The sequence below is a fragment of the Leptinotarsa decemlineata genome, unplaced genomic scaffold, assembly GCF_025532065.1.
Source record: "Leptinotarsa decemlineata unplaced genomic scaffold, Ldec_3_MD MMD2_tig00001064_RagTag_RagTag, whole genome shotgun sequence".
Lineage (NCBI taxonomy): Eukaryota > Metazoa > Arthropoda > Insecta > Coleoptera > Chrysomelidae > Leptinotarsa > Leptinotarsa decemlineata.
Window position 1 is genome coordinate 2,060,242 of NW_027412558.1, and position 13,937 is coordinate 2,074,178.

A 13,937-nucleotide genomic window follows, 5' to 3' on the forward strand; every position below is an offset into this window, starting at 1 on the left:
TTATTTATGGTTGAACGTGACCTTTTGCCGGACGAATTCGTTCAAAATTCACTGATTCAGACAGTTTTAGATATGGCCATCATATTCGAAATCAATTTTATCATGTGCCTCTAATTTCTGTCAATAATCGGACATCCATACTGAAATAGTAAAAAGAGCCGTTAGATATTGGGAATATGGAGCATGGAATGCCGCAAGAAACAGTACTTGGTCCAGTGTTATTATAAATAAGATGGTCGGTGTTCTTAATGTGAATACTTCTGTTGACCCCGTTGGATATGCTGTCTATCAGAAAAAATAATCGTCTTATTAAAAAGTTATAATAATTGTGGCAGAAAAAATCTTCATGTAATAAACTATTATTCAAAAAATTCGTTATTTTAGTATTGCTTTCATATTTTATATTCGACGGCCTGAATTTACAAAAAGAACCTGGAGCGACATGACAAAAAAAAGGGAAAAAACATGGATATCTCACACGGAGAAAAAGTATAATAATCATTGGGAAAACCTAGAATCGTAAAAACCAAACTTTCTGTCAAATCTTACTTCACACTGCTCTTCTAATTGAATTAAGAGATGTCAGATAATATGGACTGTTCTTATCGAACATGCATTTTAATTTTTTCTCCACGTGAAGTAACCAGAAAACAAATCATTTTTTGAGTACTTGAAGAAACTTTTGTTTTTTATAAAGACAAAGCTTATAATACTTATTTTTGACAACATTTCAGATTGAAATGGGAAGAGTATATTTGAAATATTGCAAAAATTGACCCCTCTTCAAAATGAGTTCAAAAAGTTTGACTATAATAAGCATATAGCAATGCTTCAAATAATAGTTTTGCAATGCTCTATTCATTTCAAGCTTTTTTTGAAACTTATCACTTTAAATCGGTCAAACTCCTTGGGCATTATTTCAAGTTTTCAATCAATCATAGATCAATCAATTATAGAGTGGTAACGATTATTTTATGTAGGGATGACATATAATTAGAGGGTGATTTTTAACATTTTTGGAACCAACCCCGTTGATGTTGAAGGGTTTCGAAAAAATAATTTTTCCAGTTGTTCATGAAAATTGACAGTCAGTCGCCGAAAGAGTCGAAAAAAATCGACTCTCAGCAAAAACGTCATAAAACAAAAGTTGCTTAGAATTTGTTTATCTATCCATTTCCGGACTCATTTTTATTGAAACAATTTCCACCCCCAAGAAGGAGAGACATTCGCCCTCAGGTTAAAAGCAACAACCAGTCCGGAGCCATCTTCAAAGTAGAAGGTAAGCATAACTTTAATCCAAATTTTCATGCAAATCAGTGCTGTTTGGAAAAATGACTTTTGATGAAAGGACTATATGATACAGAATCTCTAACTGGATTACATCCGAATATTCTCTTTCGTTTGTGAGATGAAATCCTTCATCCTCGCTTCTTTCGATTCATACATAAAACATATCCGTTTCTAAGGAATTTTCAGTAATACCATCAAACTAAAGCCCCGCTTAACAGCGTACAAAATATTTCCCTTGGCGAGCTGAAATTAAATTTTCATGGCGCTTCCTGCGTACGCTTTTAATATAGAAAAATTGTTTGAAGAAACCCTCCATTAAATAATTTTATCGTCAGCCTGATAATATGGCCCATCCAACATTATAACTCGTGGAGGCAAATGTTTGAGAGATACTGAAAATTATATCGAATATAAACATTCGAAGAAGACATACATAGTTTGGAAAAAACTGTCATATACCTGTGATATATTTTTTTCTTGTTGATTTTTTTCTCTTGTTGTTAAAAATCAAGTCGTTTGAACAACACCGTTCAGCAAGGGGTCCTCTTTGGTTGTAAAAACAGTTATCCTGTGATACCTTCAAATTGAATTATTTTTATACAACTGATATAACACCCAAATCAATAAAATCAAAGTGATACGCCCTTAGGCCTAAACACTATTTCAGAAAAGTAATATTTTCAGAAATTGGGAATAATTTAAGAGTATATTTCCATGACTATGATGTTTGAATAGAAATAAAATCACGAATATATGGATCCGCCAAGAATAAGGTTTCATTACACATTTATGAATAATTTTGTATATTCAAAACTGTATTTAATGATATGGTGACTAGATTATTTCAAATCGAGTACTTTTGATTTTAGTACGTTCATTGTTTTTATTTTTCTGAAACAACAAAAATAATGAAATTGAAAAAATCGACTGTAATTACTTCGCAATGCACTTTTTTCCCACGCTTCAATCTCTTTTTCAAGTGTCATGTGTTATATTGTGTTGAATTAAATGCTGTTAATTATTTCTGAAGGTGACTGTTTATTATATCGTAAATTCCCCTCGTTTTATAAACATAACTCTTGAAAACTTGCAGATGTTAATTATCATCGAGAAGAGTAGATGACAGACAACCCCCCTCAAATAGGAATGTCTGAGCAATATGTGTCTGAAAACTATACCTTTTTTAGTTTCTTCGAGTTTTTTCATTTTTCATGAGTATTTAAATGATGATTACCCAGTAAAGTATGAGAAAAGTAAGTTTCTTATCCGAAAAATTAAAACAAGACCATTTTCCCTCCCAGTCATTTCCACAAAAGATTAATCGATCATCATCTCGAGAAGATTGAGATTGTTTCAAAAGTTATCATCAGAAACCATCAGTCATAAAATTTCGAAAACAACCCGAAACTTTTTAATTAGCAACCGCACCGAAGTGAAATTATTCAACAACACTCGATTCATCAAATCCGCACAAAATTAATAACAACCCTTTAATTCCATTAAAGCCGACGCTACCAATTCGACCGTCGAAAACCCTTTGACTTTGAACGAGTTTTTCAATTCGTCCACGGTCCGTTCGATCGACAACATTGTAAAATTAAATAGATTGCAACTCGCTATAACAATATACATGATAGCAAACAGTCGCAGCAACACAGAAATAGTCCAGTTACTTCAGATCGATTTTAATCTTCCTAGCTTATTTCATTACCACAATTTGAATACCGTTAGTTTCCCAAAAAATCTGATTTCTATAAAATTTGTCCCATGAGCTCATTAGCTGAAGATAATTGATTAAGTATTTTCAATGAATACGTATTTCACTATACAATACGTTATGCTCTTGTTAGTGTTACTCGAATGAAAAATATAAATCTGAAACAACCAAAAATATAACTACAAAGTTGTGGCCAACTGTCAAATATAAACTGCGTTCAATCAAATGCGTAGTATTTGTTGAAACTGTCAATCAGTTAGAACTTTCAATAAAAACATCGGGGAGTCTGTTGTATTGACATTTTGAGTTTCTTCTGTTCTTATATCGTTGGGTGCCCTATTCAATATACCATACTATTCAATTGAATTGTTTGAAATTGGGTTAACAGAGTGCTTTTCATGAACCCTAGACAATTGCTCTTATATTTTCAAGGAACACTACAAAAATCCTGTTACTTTTTAGTGAAACCTTGTATGACCTTTTATTATATGTGAAAAAGTTCTTATTTTGATCAATGTGGATCAAGAATCATAAATACAGCTATCATAATAGTGAAACACGGTTTTCGTAAACTGTTTTTTGTGAAAATTACACAATAGAGTGTGTGATTTCATGACTTTTCATCAAATGTTGGCCATATCCATCACCTTTTATACTTTCCATTTTTCCGGTGTGCATTTTGTGCGACATGATTGGCGATCTTTACGATATCGTATATTTTTATTTTCTGATATATTTATTTTTTGGGCACCCCAAATGAAAACGCCGTTTCTCCATAACATTTTTGTGACAATATTTTTTTGAAGCAACCGGCCTACGAAACCCCCGTACTAACCGACCAACGACTGCGCCCTACCGTCAGACCGTAAGGGGGTTGCATTCTGAAATAGCATGTGAAAGATTCATTTCGAAAGGGTGGTTCGAAGCAGATGTACCGCCGGTTTCCGCGCTTGTGCATTTTCCACGGCACGCGTGATATTTCCAAAATAAATTTACTCCTAAGATCCTCACAAACAATATTTCCTAAACGGTACTTTGTTAGTGACGTGTTTCGGTGCCTCTAGAACAAATTTCTCGATTGCATGCGTTTTGTGATAGTATATTCATGTGTTGATACATTTTAATGAGGAGTTAGCACGGACCCTTTCCCCCCGGTGACTCGTTGTAAAGTTCGGTGACTACTGCCCTCGTTGTTGCTGGGAAAACCGCGTGGAAAGACTTATTTTTCGCTGTGGCCGGTTCGATACCAGAAAGCAATTGGCACTCATGAATGGGATCCACCTTGACCAAGGCTAGCCGCGTAAGTTACATTAAAGATCATGTACGATTTCGAAAAGAAAAGCTTGTTGATTGGATCTGCCTTAATATTAATCTGCGACAATGTGGCGGTTAGATCCCTGTGCACTAAATAAAACATTTTTTCAAAGGCGTTACGAATAGAGTTGCATCTGCAAAATCAAAAGCTATAATTTATCGCATTTTTGAAATGTATAGATAGATAGATAGATTCGTTTATTTAACTACGTTACATAATGTTTGTTTCTCACAAATTCTGAACAAACGTTTAGATGTTAAAAAAACAAAATTATAAAATATAAATTAATAGTAAATATAGCATAAACATATGACTTTAAAAAAGGCTAACAATATCGTAAATCTGCAACAAGAATTCTATACCAAGATTAACAACAAACTTTTCCTTGATTTCTGAAATATTGTTTCATTCTGATTTTGAACTGATTAAAATCAAGACTTCCTAATTTTGACGGAATTGTATTATATAAATTCAAGTTTAAAGAATTCATTTTGGATGTTGTCAAACAAAATTTGGGTATTTTCAATAAGTCGCCAGATCTGGTGTTATATTCATGGTTGTGAGAGAGTGTTTCATGCATCTCCAATATATAATGATATATAATACAAAGATGGCAAAGGCATGATATTATATTTCCTAAACAACGGTTGGCAGTAGTCGAATGCTGGAGCATTTGCAATGATTCGCAATGCTTCCTTTTGTAAACGAAAAACATGTATTGCTGAACTGGAATTACCCCATAAAATAATGCCGTAAGTAATTCTACTATGAATCAGAGAATAGTAGATGTTAAGTAGAACATCTTCGTTTTCAGTCTATTTAGTTTCAGCTTATACTTGAATAAACGTATCGTTAGATGTATTGAATTTGTTTTCAATTAACCATTTTATATGGAGGAATCTTGTAAAAAATCCTCAACATGTCAACGATATTTTATATTGACAGTTTTTTTTACATGATATTTTTCATGCACAAGAGAATAATCTTCAAAGTATTACAAATAATTCCCACTCCTTTATTATTTTTTTCCTATGATATCGAAACAATCCTGACAAAGAATTAATCTTTTCTAAGTACCAGACTATTTTGTTGAGTAAGATAAATCAAAATATCGTAATACTGTCAAAAGTATTTTTCCCAATGATACAGTCATGATGAAATTTTAGGATAGAAAGCGGTTATTGATTGTTTTGTATTATAATTTATATTAGGCAAGACATGTGATCTCTCCTTTGAAAAAGCTCAACTCATAGACATTAAACAGGTTTTATATATGGAAATACTATTATTATTAATAAGCTATTGTCCTCAGGACGGAACAACATTCGAAATAAGAATTATTCTCAAACAGTTATTTCAATTGTTGAATCGGTAGAAACGGTAAAATTGAGTGGCCTGTCCGTTCCCCCGATTTGGCCCCTCGTGACCATCATATACATCAACTAACATCGGTGGTTTTGAAAAGCGAGAGTAATGCAAGAAATTAATCAAATCAACTTAGGAGAAATATGAGTTCAGATTTGATTCAATATCGTTGATAATGTAAACCCTTTTACCCTCGTTATATGTAAAAACTTTGAAGAGAGTGTTGTCACTTCGAAAGGGGGTAATATAAAATTATGCTTGAAAAATATCATTTTCCAATGAAACATTGACTAGTTTCAAAGATTTTCAATAATAGATATCGATTATTTAATCAATAATGAATGAAGGTGTTACTTTTTGGACACTGTGTGACAATTTTCACATTTCACCCAAAATAACAAAATCAGACAGTCAGTCGTGAAATATCAAGTTTCGACTCTGATGTATTACGACCATTTTCCATTCAGACGAAAATTTGTCTAGCCTCACGAAATTCAACGATACACACCCTATCATCCGACATGATTAATGGCTTCGACTATGTTGAAACGAAGAATATTGCCTCGGAAATTTACATTCTGAAATGTATTCGGAATATTATTTATGGTTTCAAATTATTATGTAAAGGTACTTATATACGAGAAAAGAGAACTAGTAAATCAATATGTTCTCGATACACAGATCATTCTATTCGGTATACCGTTACCCGATATATCGATATTTGATATAGAGAGTTCCTTGCAGTTTCATCGAAATGCTACGAAAACGTTACATTGTTGATGTAAATCAGCTTCGTTCACTAACATTATGTAAACATTCAAAGAAAACAAACTCCGAGCTAATAGGCCGTATGAAACGAGACTTAGCTGTATCTTTTGTTATTCTATAGAAATTTTCGAATTAAGTAATTGTCATACAAGTTTCAAACCTTACTTTTGGACTCATGTCTCTCTGTAAAAAGGTGAATAGCACACGTTGAACCTATTTTTACATTCTGTGAACTTTCTATGTTCATTTGTGCATACTTAAATTGTTCTTCCAGTTTGACCTATGTGAAACATTGGACATGAACCACACAACAAACTATAAACTCCTAATTTATCTGACACCAAATTCTTGTTTTTATTTTTAATATGTATGCGCAAGTTATTTATTTTATACGGTATATTCACAATTTATATTTTAAAATTTATATATCCTAATAATCAGTTCTTTTTTCGACAGTGAAGAATCTATTAAATCGCTATCACAACTATTTTTGAATGCAATATGTTTCACTAAATTCAGTTTTTTATTGGAACAACAATCACTAGTGTGATATGGAACATAATGTTGACTGCTGCTATTTTGTGTTGATATGGATTGATAATATAACATTGAAATGACATAATATAACAAGTAATTAATGCACGTAACACGTACATACTGAGATTTTATTGTGTGAATATTAATTTATTGCAGAAAACTCTACTTTAACAATTATTTTTTATATCAAAGTTATTATACGAAAACATTTTTAATAATAACCACGTGAAACTGAAGTTTCTATATGAATATCATATTCCGTTACCTGCTCCAAAAGGTTTTCGATTTGAAATAATATAAAAAACATAGAATAAATCTAAATCAAAAAATATCATCAAATTCGGAAACTTCATTGACGCGACTAGTTATTTTGAAACTTGTGTTGGTAGATTCGAAAGGAAATTATTGTCGAATCGTGTATACTCATTTATTCAATTACGAAATCACGAATCCTTCCATCAAAAATCCTCGCGTTCGATTCGTGGGAAAGTCAACTCTTATCAAATTCATACTTGGACGTGAGGCTCCTCAAACAGTAGCACAGATATTGATGATTTATCGTTTTCTTTATGGGCATTTCACTATCTCCTCTCTGAATTATGCATTCCTGTGGTTTTGCTGAGAAGTGTTGTTCGACAAACAAAGGAGTGGTTTGTTGACACTGGTGATTTGTAAGAAAAGTTTACGACTTCTGCATAATTTTGTTTGTTCCAGAGATCAAGATCTAACCAGTGATGGAGTATCGTGAATAAATATAAAAAAAGAAAAAATATCAAAATAAAATAAATATATCAAAGATAAATTCATAAATAGCATACCTTATTTGGAAAATATAATATTTTGGTCAATTGAAATTATCCTTGTATGTAGTTTGGAGTAGCAATCAAAAAGATCACATCTGTAAATTTTGAAGTTTCTATTACCTCAAATTGTTTTTACTGTCAATTGCATTTCGTTAATATTAACCATATTCCTTATATTTTTGATACTATTCAAGTTGCATTTGAATATTTGTGGTAACATGTTGTATCCCATGTGTTATAATAAAGATTTTACATATGAATATTCAATAGCATAAATTCTACCATTGGCGTGTTTCCTCAAAGAGTACCTTTATACAATCGACATAATTTTGGTCACACGAAATTTGCCAATTCCGTGAACTAGGAAGCTTTCTTCAGATACTGCAGAATACACAGACTGTAAACAAGAGTTACTCCTACTTGCTGGCGCCTAATATACTGGATAAAGCTGGATCCAAGATATTTTTTAAAACAAAGTAAATTTCCACAGTCACTTTTTCTCATTGAAAAAGAATCACCAAATATTCCAGCCTACATATTCAGTTTCTGAAAATTTTGATTTTGTTGTTATCCTGTTATATCCTTGAAATTTCATCGGATTAATAGCTACCAAAACAACCATTCGAAGTTTATGTAATACGTTATTATCTGAAATATATCATTTTTTGTTCCTTAATTGATAACATAATTTTTTTTGGAATCGGTCAGCAATAATATTTTGTATCATTTGAAAGCTTTTCATCATCTACAAGGTAAGGCTAACAAAAAGTAAATAGAAAAAATCGCAATGAAGAAGAGTGCACTCTTAACTGGTTCTTGAGACTCTTCAAATATTTATAATCTGAAATTTCTTAATCTACTCTATTTACTTTTCAAAGTAAATAGAATAGATTAGAATAGAATAGATTAACATTTTTCAAAGGTTACTTGAAATTTCAGTTTTTTCGAAAAATAATCTCTTGATCCATTATTCAAGAAAGCAACTTACCACATTTTTTCTATTTTTACAATTAATGTTTTGAAAACCTGAAACCTGAAATTGTCAGAAAAAATGAACTTACGTGAAATTTCAACATATCTGGTCACATAGCAAAGCTATTTCAGAACTATCGACGTGAACTAATTTGAAATATTAGTAACGCGTGGTTTTCGTTTTGATCTGATAGCGCTCATATCGTTTATTCGTAATCCAACTAATTTGCCTATCGGTTACTGGATCAATTCAATCAAGGATTTATAGTTATTTGTCATGTGTCATTGAATAATTGCAACAACCATTTAATTATTGTAATTCATAACGACATGGTTTTGAACTGAATTGAATTCACGAAATGATATAAAAAAAACGTTCAATAGTTTACGAATTCTGTTCTATTGTTTTTTTCATGGATATAATGTATGTGTGAGTAAAATATATGGCACCAAAAAATATTGAAAATAAATAATGATTGATTATGAATACTTAAGTAAAAACTAATTCAGAAAAAAAAAATTATTGTGATCTGATGAAGTATCAACAATATGGACCGCAAAAAACAATAATTGTTACAAAAAATACGAAAAATATCAGTGATGAGTCAATTGTGAAAAAAATCTAACTCTAAATAATGGATTCCAAAATGAGTTATGACGAGGTTTCGGTTTCAAATATCCACATTTGAAAATATTTATAGGTCGATAAGGAGGCTTTTCTCCTACCTTTTTTTAAATAACGTAGTTTTCGATTTCAGTGCCCTACAGGCTTGTTTGCAGCTTTTTTGAAAGTTTTCTGACGATGCGTGAAACGCAAACGAGGTTTGGCTATCAGAAAATAACAGGATTTTTCCGTTACAACTTTCATTTTTCAATATTGGAACCATATTGAAAATGAATGTTGACATTTCTAATTAGTCTGTAACTCGGGTGAAATTATTAGTCATTGTGTAGGTAGAAAGTCATATTAATCAAATTGTTGATTTAGGTTAAGTATTAATTATGTAGAATTTAATTAGTTTGATCATGTCTGAAGAAGCTGTTCTATAGCGAAACACGTTTTGCGATTTTGTAAACTAGTAAGTGTTTCTTGAATCACTCCCTATACTTGTTTACCACCAACTTAGTGGGCTACTAAATTTTTTTTTACTAGTAGGTTTGGACTTCAAGCACGATTTTTATATTCGATTTCATCTATGAAAGGCAGTGCTTTCCCAAAAAAATCATCGCCTACTCCTCCGCATCAAGTCCCCCCCCCTCTTGCTAGCCGCAGCAGTGGTAATTCCGAAAGCAGAACGTTAATTAAATTCATACCGTGCCACGCCAACAAACCAGGAGCGATCGGAGCCCTGAACAGCTCCGACTAAAGGAGAAGAACTAATTTACTATGTGTAAGGAAATTAGCATTCATCCGGTATGAGCGACGATGCGATGTCTCAGCGTCGTTATGATGTTGGCAAGAAACGCTTCCTGAGATCTTCTAGTTGTAAATTTTCTATTTCGGAATAGATTGGAGATTTACAAGATTTACAATGGCCCAAATGAATTCAAGCAGAGCAGTGGAAGATCGACTTTGAGGCAGTGCTTTGTAGATATATTGACATAATTGCTATGAAACAAAGTGTTTTCCTTAGGACGAAGGATTGTTTCTCACGAAATTATCACTTTTTCTGTGACTGCGGGAAAGAAATGAGAGGACATGTGGTTTTATATGCTAAAAAATAGAGGTAGGAATAAAAGAAGGCAGGAAAAGAAAAAGGAGAGAAGTAATAGAGAATAGAAAGGGGGGAGGTGTAGAAGAAAGAGAAGAAGACATAGAAATATAAGAGTGAAGGAAGAGAACTGGGGGAATGAAGATACGTATGAGAGTCGAAAAAATAGAGCCTTAAAGAAGAGTGCATAAATAGGAAAAAAAGATAGGTGGCAGTAAAATCGAGTAAAATCGTACTTGATAATGTCAATTATTCAATTTTTACACATCAATACGATAGAATTGTCTCTCGATGCAAATTTTTCTAAACTAGTTGCCTTCATCAGGAGTTTCTGGTCGTCTGATGAAGAAAATTCTACTTATCATATCACCTAATATTGAACGAAAGCAGACAATTTTTAAATTACTGAGCCAAGCATGTGAATAAAATCCAAGTAGTAAAAAACGCATCCATATGTCAATATACGGAAAAACTTTGGTCAAAACTATACACTCAGAGATAAATTTTCCCGAAAATTGGGGAAAAAGTGCATGAGCTCTAATTGGAATATTTGTACAACTCCAAGATTTTGGCTACACGCTGTGAACAATCATCGAAACCTTTGAATTCTGGGATGTATCTCTATTCTACAAAGTTCTGAGCAAGTGAGTGTTTAATCCTTGATAAAAAAAACTCAGGAATTTTGTACACTTTCCTATTACTCTGGATTTCGAATAAGATGATTTTTCTTTTCCATCCAATCAATCCATACATTGAAGAGATTTTCGCCAATGAAAAAATGAAAAGACACATAAAATTTTACTATCGACTTTTGAATATGGTTCAAATATGATTTATTGGAAGACCAATAATAGTGAAATTCAATTCTTAATTATAATTATTGAAATTGAGTTGTGAAATCAGGTCCTATACATATTTTGTCTGAAAAATTCTATTGAAACTTTTTTTCTTGGATGATTTATTATTTTCTACCATTATGATAACGTCTCCTTTTGTTTAATAATTTTTTTTCAACGTTTAGAATGTGTTGTTTGTTTTTTCAACGTTATCCAATGTTTTTTTACTCACAAAACGCTTCACTATTCAAAGATATTCATAACTAAGACGTTGTATTTCAAGGAACATCAGTTAACCTAAATTATATCAATTCCAATACCCATGAGCTATAGTGAAACTATAAATTTCGATGATTGCTATACGTTGCAGCTTGTAATTTGTAATTTGAGATATTTCGGTAATAATTCCTGTCCAATAATAGAGGCCCAACCAGTATCCCGTGTCTAGCGCGAGACTACATTATTAAGATACATTAATAATTGTGGACCATTATATGCCAAAAATAATGATTGATCTTCACGATTTGGTTTCGATTCATCATCATTATCATGAATAATTCTGATGCTCGAAAGGTCAAACGGGTAAGAGAATATGGAAATAACGTTTAGTCTCAACCGAATAACATTTCACTTTATAGTTATAGAGGGTTCTCTTTTCTCTATAAATGTTTTATTTTGTGGAAGTTTATCCAGTCGTTTCTGAGTAATTATCAGTTTTATATTATTTTAAGAGTTTTCAGACAACGATAAGTATTCTACGCAAAATTTTCATCATCCACAATAACGAAGTCTCTTCACAAATTCGTTTCTTATGAAATGTTTCTGAAGAAAAATTCCGTTGCAAGTCTATCAATGGGTTCGTAACAAACTTTATATTTCAATTCCCACAAAAAATCTATCGACGTCATATCTGATAATCCAGCGGATCCTTTTATGTATCCACGTATGGCTAGCCCTATTCTAAAAAATAAACCAGTGTTGGATAGATAATTGCAATACTAATCAAACAAGGTAAAGAACCCATTTCTATTTAAAAAAAAGTTGATAGCATACTAATAATGATACTTACCTTCTTACGTAAATTTTGTCGGAATTTGATATGTTTATGACTTTTTATAAACTATAATTAAGTATTATGTTGTACAGTGACTAATATATTCTCCCATACACCGACAATACCATTCAGAATAGAAATTTCCTTCATTAACAACCCCCACCACAATAATCCGCCAATTGCGGTACATTTCGCTTCGATTCAATATATTTCCGATCTGCAGACAGCAGCAGCGTCAATGAGAGAGCTACAGCCGAGCACTATATCTCCTTAAAGTTCCACGGGCGAGACAGGACCTCCTTCTTCGTCAATGCCCCCCGTCGAAGCCTTACAAGACCGCAATGTAAATTCCCATTGAATTATTCATTTAATTAGAATATGGCTTCTTCGCGAGGTATCGCTCTCTTCCTGTTGAACGCCTCCTTGAATTGTTACCTCTCGAGGGGCTGTCATCTCTCAACAATGGATTTCAAGTTCGTCCTTGTAAGACGTTCCTTAAATGGCTGCCGGGATTCATGAGTGGAAGATATTCATTGGCTTGTTTATCGAAATAGGGGAAATTGTACTGGTGATATTGTCGTCGTAAGGCTGCGTTTAATTAACGAGATGACCGTCGGGTTAGGTGTAATTTTTTTTTTAAATATCGAAAATGTATACCGTTGCCGCGACGATGAAATAGTGCTTTTTTTGACCAATAATATTGATGAATAAATGAAATTAGTATTACAAGTACTATCTTAATGTTATAAAATAGTCTTCTCAATAGCTTCTCCGAAATATATTGATTTGCATTTGTATTGACAAATATGGTGAAGGACACTCCATTGCACAATAAAAAGTAAAGTTGTCTCCTGCAGATATTTTATAATAGTGTCTATGTCATAATGACATATTTTCAGGCACTATATACTGGTGGAAAAGTATTTTTTTTCACTACTAACCTGAAAAATTGCTATTATTTACTCGATTCCCCTAACGAGAATTAATATTTCTCACTCTTGGTAAATAATGATAATAAAAAAACACCTAGGTAAATAATGAGAACAATTCTATAATTTTGAAGATATTCTCAGAAACTTTTGTTAACTTGATTATCAACTAGAAGTAGGAAATTGAACATTGGAAATACGCTTGAAAATTATTTGAAATTATAATTAATTGTACAATTGCGACAAATCATGTGTATTCCAGCATTTCCTGTATTAATGGGAATAACATTTGGACCAGGTAAATTCACTTCTGTGTTGCAAACAATCCTCGTATTTTGAACGCATTCATTACCCTTTTTCACTAAATTATCTTCAACATGGACGTTTTCTAAGACAGCATCTTGACTTGCAGAAAAAGTTATATTTGAAGCTTCATTGAGTAAATTACATTTTTGCACTAATTCGGCGATTCTCTTCTTATCAGCTATTGATTCCTCAATATATCCTTCAGCCACTGCAGCCGACTTCCTTCCACCGTGCCGTGTGAATCACTCCTGATGGACAGCTTGCTTGATGTCCATCAAAAGAGTACCAAATATCAACCTAGAATGCTCACTTTGAAAAGGCTACGTCAGACTA

General features: G+C 32.4%; 1 protein-coding gene and 1 long non-coding RNA gene across 7 annotated transcripts in view; one reads left to right on the forward strand and one right to left on the reverse strand.

Annotated features, from left to right (window-relative positions):
• Positions 1-13,937, forward strand: part of LOC111510052 (uncharacterized) — a 344,477-nt gene that overhangs the window by 173,747 nt on the left and 156,793 nt on the right. The window contains exon 1 of one of the 5 annotated variants that reach the window (XM_074175516.1): positions 4,152-4,307. The exons of the other annotated variants lie outside the window; for them this stretch is intronic. Coding sequence (XP_074031617.1) covers positions 4,278-4,307 — 30 coding nt within the window. The 5' untranslated portion in view covers positions 4,152-4,277. Of the gene's footprint in view, positions 1-4,151; positions 4,308-13,937 lie in introns of those variants that run through there. 5 annotated transcript variants of the gene reach the window in all.
• LOC141482384 (uncharacterized) overlaps positions 1-13,937 on the reverse strand; it is a 223,051-nt gene that overhangs the window by 73,659 nt on the left and 135,455 nt on the right. The window lies entirely within an intron of this gene.